This window comes from Bison bison, unplaced genomic scaffold (genome assembly GCF_000754665.1).
Source record: "Bison bison bison isolate TAMUID 2011002044 unplaced genomic scaffold, Bison_UMD1.0 scf7180017864383, whole genome shotgun sequence".
Taxonomy (NCBI): domain Eukaryota; kingdom Metazoa; phylum Chordata; class Mammalia; order Artiodactyla; family Bovidae; genus Bison; species Bison bison.
This window is the reverse complement of record NW_011494955.1, coordinates 2,062,045-2,066,881: the sequence shown is the minus strand read 5'-3', so window position 1 is coordinate 2,066,881 and position 4,837 is coordinate 2,062,045. Positions and strand designations below refer to the sequence as shown.

At 53.5% G+C, this 4,837-nt stretch overlaps 1 protein-coding gene across 1 annotated transcript in view; it reads right to left on the bottom strand.

Annotated features, from left to right (window-relative positions):
• Window positions 1-4,837, bottom strand: part of SMIM17 (small integral membrane protein 17) — a 16,144-nt gene that overhangs the window by 3,157 nt on the left and 8,150 nt on the right. Inside the window, exons 2-3 of the mRNA XM_010858055.1 lie at window positions 2,512-2,608; window positions 1,181-1,452 (exon numbers count right to left, since the gene is read on the bottom strand). Of these exons, the coding sequence (XP_010856357.1) occupies window positions 1,181-1,354 (174 nt within the window). The 5' untranslated portion in view covers window positions 1,355-1,452; window positions 2,512-2,608. The remainder of the gene's footprint in view (window positions 1-1,180; window positions 1,453-2,511; window positions 2,609-4,837) is intronic.

The following is a 4,837-nucleotide window of genomic DNA, read 5'->3' as shown; positions in this document are numbered from 1 at the left end:
CAGACACCCACAGTCACACAGACACACACTGTCCTGCTGATGTCCTAACACACACACAGACACACACAGTCACACAGACACAGACACAGTCACACAGACACACAGACACATACCACATACACACAGACACACACACACACAGACACACACACACACATACACAGTGCATGTACGTGGTTCAGATGGGGTGGAGAGAAGAAGAGACCTGAGCTCTGATCCCATTTCTGCACTAACTACCCAGGAGACTTGAACGGAGTCACCTGATACGACTCACCATCTGAGCCTCTATTCTACTGCCTGGTAAATGGGTACAATAGTTCCTTTTCTACAGCCCTCTGGCAAAAACTGAGGGAGCAGAAGAAAAAGCCACAGAGTTAAGCCAGGAGGATGGAGGCTTCCCCAGCTTCCAGCCACCAGTGAAGGAATCTCCCCATATTTGAATCTCAGCATTCTTGTCACCGCTAAACTGGAGAGAACCAGGGGTGGAACCAAAGATGGGTATTTCCCACTCTTTTGCACCCAGGTCCTGCCAGGAACCCCAAACCTCCTCCTCGCTGCTGGAAGTGATGTTTGTTCCCCACACCTTGGTCGAGGGCCTGCTTATCTCCCAGGGAAGAAGGAAGAACCCTTTCCTGGTAGAAGGTTCAGCCGTCATTCTGCTATGGGGGTGCTGTACGGGTTGTCCCCATCTCAGCAAATGACACCACTCTCTGCACACCCAAGAGCTGCTAGGTTGCCAGGAGAGGCTGAAAAAGTGCCTGTGACCTGGGGTCTTCCATATCTTGTTTGTCCTAAGAACCCTTCAACCACCCTGATGAGAAATAGCCTGAACAAGCCTGCTGGAGACACATGGCCATAAGTCAGCACCATCCAACTATCCAGACACCCCAGTAAGGCCATCTCACATGAACCAGCTGCCTCTCGATCCACTGCGGCTGCAGAGTGGGAGCAAACACAGGCAAGGGCAGCAGGACTATCCCCTGAGGCCGCATGCATTGCCAACCCCCAGAATCGTCGACAGATAATGACTGGCTTTAAGCCACTCGGTTTTGGGCTGACTTGTTACACAGCAGAAAGCCGACTGACACAAGGTTTCATTTAGAAATGTGCAGAATGGAGCAGCAGGATGAAGTCCCCTTTCCCAGGCTCTGCCATGGCCTCTGCCACCCCCGCCTCCCACGGGACCCCGGCCCTCACCTTTCTCACCACAGCCGGAGGCCCCAACCTCCACAGCCACCCAGTCCTTGGCGAAGGCGGCACGCTTCTCCCAGGCCTTGTTCTCCCGAGGCAGCAGCGTCTTTGCCCTCTCAGGCTCCAGCAGCACCCGGACCTGCTCAGGTCTGAGACTCTGCATCTCTTCAGAACGTGGAACTTGAAAGACAGGCTACTTGTCCTCCCCCTGTTCCAGGGTCCTGCTGAGCTCCCCAGGGAACAGGAGTTGGGACCTGAGGACTGAGAGACATTCAGTCACTCAACAAATATTCACAGAGTGCCAGCCCTGTGCCAGGACAACTCCTGGGCGCCAGAGAAACAGGGTGAGAAGATTAGATAGCATCAGCAGCTAGTGGACATGAATCTCAGCAAACTCCGGAAGATAGTGAAGGACAGGGGGAGACTGGTGGGCTGCAGTCCATGGGGTCGCAAAGAGTCAGACACGACTGAGTGACCGAATAGCAACCACAGAGACACAGCGCTGAGCGGAACAGAGTTCCCCTCTTGGGACTCGCTCTCTAGTGGCAGGAAGTGGGGCAGACAGACAATATGTCAAATGATGACAAATGCTCTAGAGACGAATAAAACAAGAAGGGAAATAAGGAGTTTAGAGAGGATGGCCAGAGGGTGGTTCAGGCAAGTGTGCACACAAACACTCCACACACACACTCCACAACCAAAGCACAGACCCAGAAGCTTTTAGGAAAAGAGAGTACCACACCCCCTGTGACCCCTCTGGCTGCAAAAAGAAGGACCCCAGTCTTCCCTCGAGCCCCCTGCAGCATTGACTTTCTCCTCTGTGATCATTAAGAAGGAGGAGGAGTATCTGACAGACAAGGATTTAAAAAATCTAATTTAGAGACTTCCGTGGAGGTCCAGTGGCTAAGATTCCAAGGACCCAACACAGGGGACCTGGCTTCCATCCCTGGTCAGGGAACTGACCCACACGCCACAACTAAAGATCCCACATGCCGCAAACCCTGAGTGCTGTAACTAAGGCCCGGCATAGCCAAAAATAAATAAATAAATACTTTAAAATGATACGTTCTTTAATACTCTCATTTTATATCTTGTCAACTTGACAAGTGACAGCCTCCTGAATTTCAAGTTGGCAAGATATAAAATGAGAGTGTGAAAGACTATTTCATTTTAAATCAGATTTTTTTTTCTTGTCTCCTCCATCCCCCGCCCCCTCACCTGCATTCTCTCGACATCCCATGCCTTCTCACCCTTCAGCTAAAACACACGGTTAATTACAGCTCATATTAAAGCCAAAATACAATGTCAGCAAGGACTTACTGAACAGCACAGGGGACTCGACTCAGTGCTCTGCAACAACCTCAGTGGGAAAAGAGTAGCTGCAAGTGCAAGTGTGACGACTCACTTCCCTGAAGACCTGAAACGAACGTGACACTGTGAACCAGCCGCACCCCAATGTGAAATAAAAATTAAACGGCCCAAAGCAATAAGCTACTCCCTACTGGGGCTGTCTCACTACTTTTCCGCCAAGGCCAGTTTTTGCTTTTGTTGTCTTGGGAAACGTTGTCTGTGCTCACAGCCTCCTCTCCGCACCCCCTCCACACTCCCCAGCCCACAACACAGTTGCAAACGGGCAGCCCCAGGGTCTAACCTAGCCCCACCACCTGTGCGGTTGGCTTACACGATGTCTTCCTTTCAAGGGTTTGAAATAATTATTGGCATTTTAAAATGCGGACGATGTCAACTGAAAATACAGATTTCCAGTGTTTCCTCAAGAAATCAAAAGATGGGGGCCACTGGGCCCGCGTCTTCACGGGTAAACAGTGGCTGGGAGGAAGGGGCAGCTTGTCCACACAGAGCCCTGCAGCGCGCCTTTGCCGCAACTCCACTCCATTTCCTCTCGCTGCGCACGCCTCCGTTGAGACCTCTTCATGTTTTCCTTACAACAGAGAATTTCTTGGACCTGTATTTCATTTTCACTTTCAGAAGAGTCAAAGTAAAAGACAGAAGGAGGAAGGGGGCTCTCGATTTATTTTTTTACACTCAGCCTGTTTGTATTATCTGCTGAACTGCATGCGGGATCTTAGTTCCTCCATCAGGGGTCGCACCTGTGCCCTCTGTATTGAGAACAGTCTTAACCACTGAATCACGAGGAAGGCCCTGTACTCTTTTTCTAAATGCTTATCCAGGAGTATACTCAGTGGGTTACATTATGCAAGGTGGTTAATACATGCAACGTCCTAGAACAAGAACATAAAACCGGCTTTAGCCTCTCGAGGTAAATGATCACCCATCAAGTAGTTAACCGTGTGTTTTAGCTGAGGGGTAAGAAGGCGTGGGAAGTGGAGAGAATGCAGGTGAGGGGGCGAGGGGTGGAGGAGACAGGAGTCCCCCGACCCAAGTCAGAAGATGCAGAACCCGATTCATGGAGGAGGGAGGAGGGGCACAGGACAGAGAGAAATGTGCGGGTGTGACAGGGGTGTGTGTGTGTGAGTTCACACCTAAGAGCCTCAACTATTGTCTTATCATAGTAACTGGTCATCCTCTGAGAAGGACGGACCATGACGCTATTGCAACCAAACTGGCTCTGCCATTGGCTGCAGTCGGTGTATAAGACAATAGTGTCATCTTTATTGCTGTAATGTGTTAAGCATTATATACTAGGTAGTATCTAGTTTGTTTCAGGTGCAAAGTATTGAGTTTCCATTTTGAATGTGTTTGGACTAAACAAACAATAAACTATGGATGTCTGAAAGAAGCAGGAGGAGGACGGAGACGCAGTAACCACAACCTCCACCGCAGTAAAGTAACACTGCAACCGCCGCTCCCGGCGCACCCCGGGGTCAGGCACTGCGGAGGACTCCGCGTCTTCCTGTAACCTAATCCTCGCCGCCGGCCACTCTCCGCGGCAGCTACTGTCACAAGTCTGTTGTGTTACAGACTGGGAAGGCCCTTGAACAAAGGCACGCAGCTAACGGGAGCCAGGCAGGGACCCTAAACCCGACCGACTCCAGCGCGCGTGCTCCTCGCCCGTGCAGGTGGTACACACGTGCCCAGGCAGACACACGCCACACACATGCTCGAGGGCGCACGCGCGGGCACACAGGTGCGACGCGGTTAACACGCGGGTCCCGCGAGCTCAGACACCTGACCCCCGCCAGACCGGAGCACCCGCGCACGCAGCTGACGCGCCAGGCAGGCAGGGCGGTTCCCGGTTCCTCGCACAGAGGCTAAAAACCTCGTGCGACCCGCAGGAGGCGGGCAGACAGGGCGGGACGGAGAAACCGGGCGAACTGCAGCCCCAGCCCAGCCCATTGCCACTCGAGGGACGGGGACACTCCCTCCACCCGAGACCCACACCCCCTGGGGCGCCTTTACTTCCTCCCCCAGTGCGCATTCCCACGTGCACGCATCCACGCTCACACGCGCGCGTCCCCGGCCCGCCGTCCGAGCCCCCAGCCCCTTTTCCCTGCCCCGCTCATGCCCGCGGGGTCCCTCGGAGGACTCACCCTCCCCAAACACACCCTGTCCAGCGCCGCAGAACTGGCGCCGCAGAGACCGCGGCTGCGCAGACGCGGAGGCTGCGGGAGGGAGATGGGGAAGTTGGAGAGCGAGCGGCCTTCTCCCCTCCGGCCCCCACCTCCCA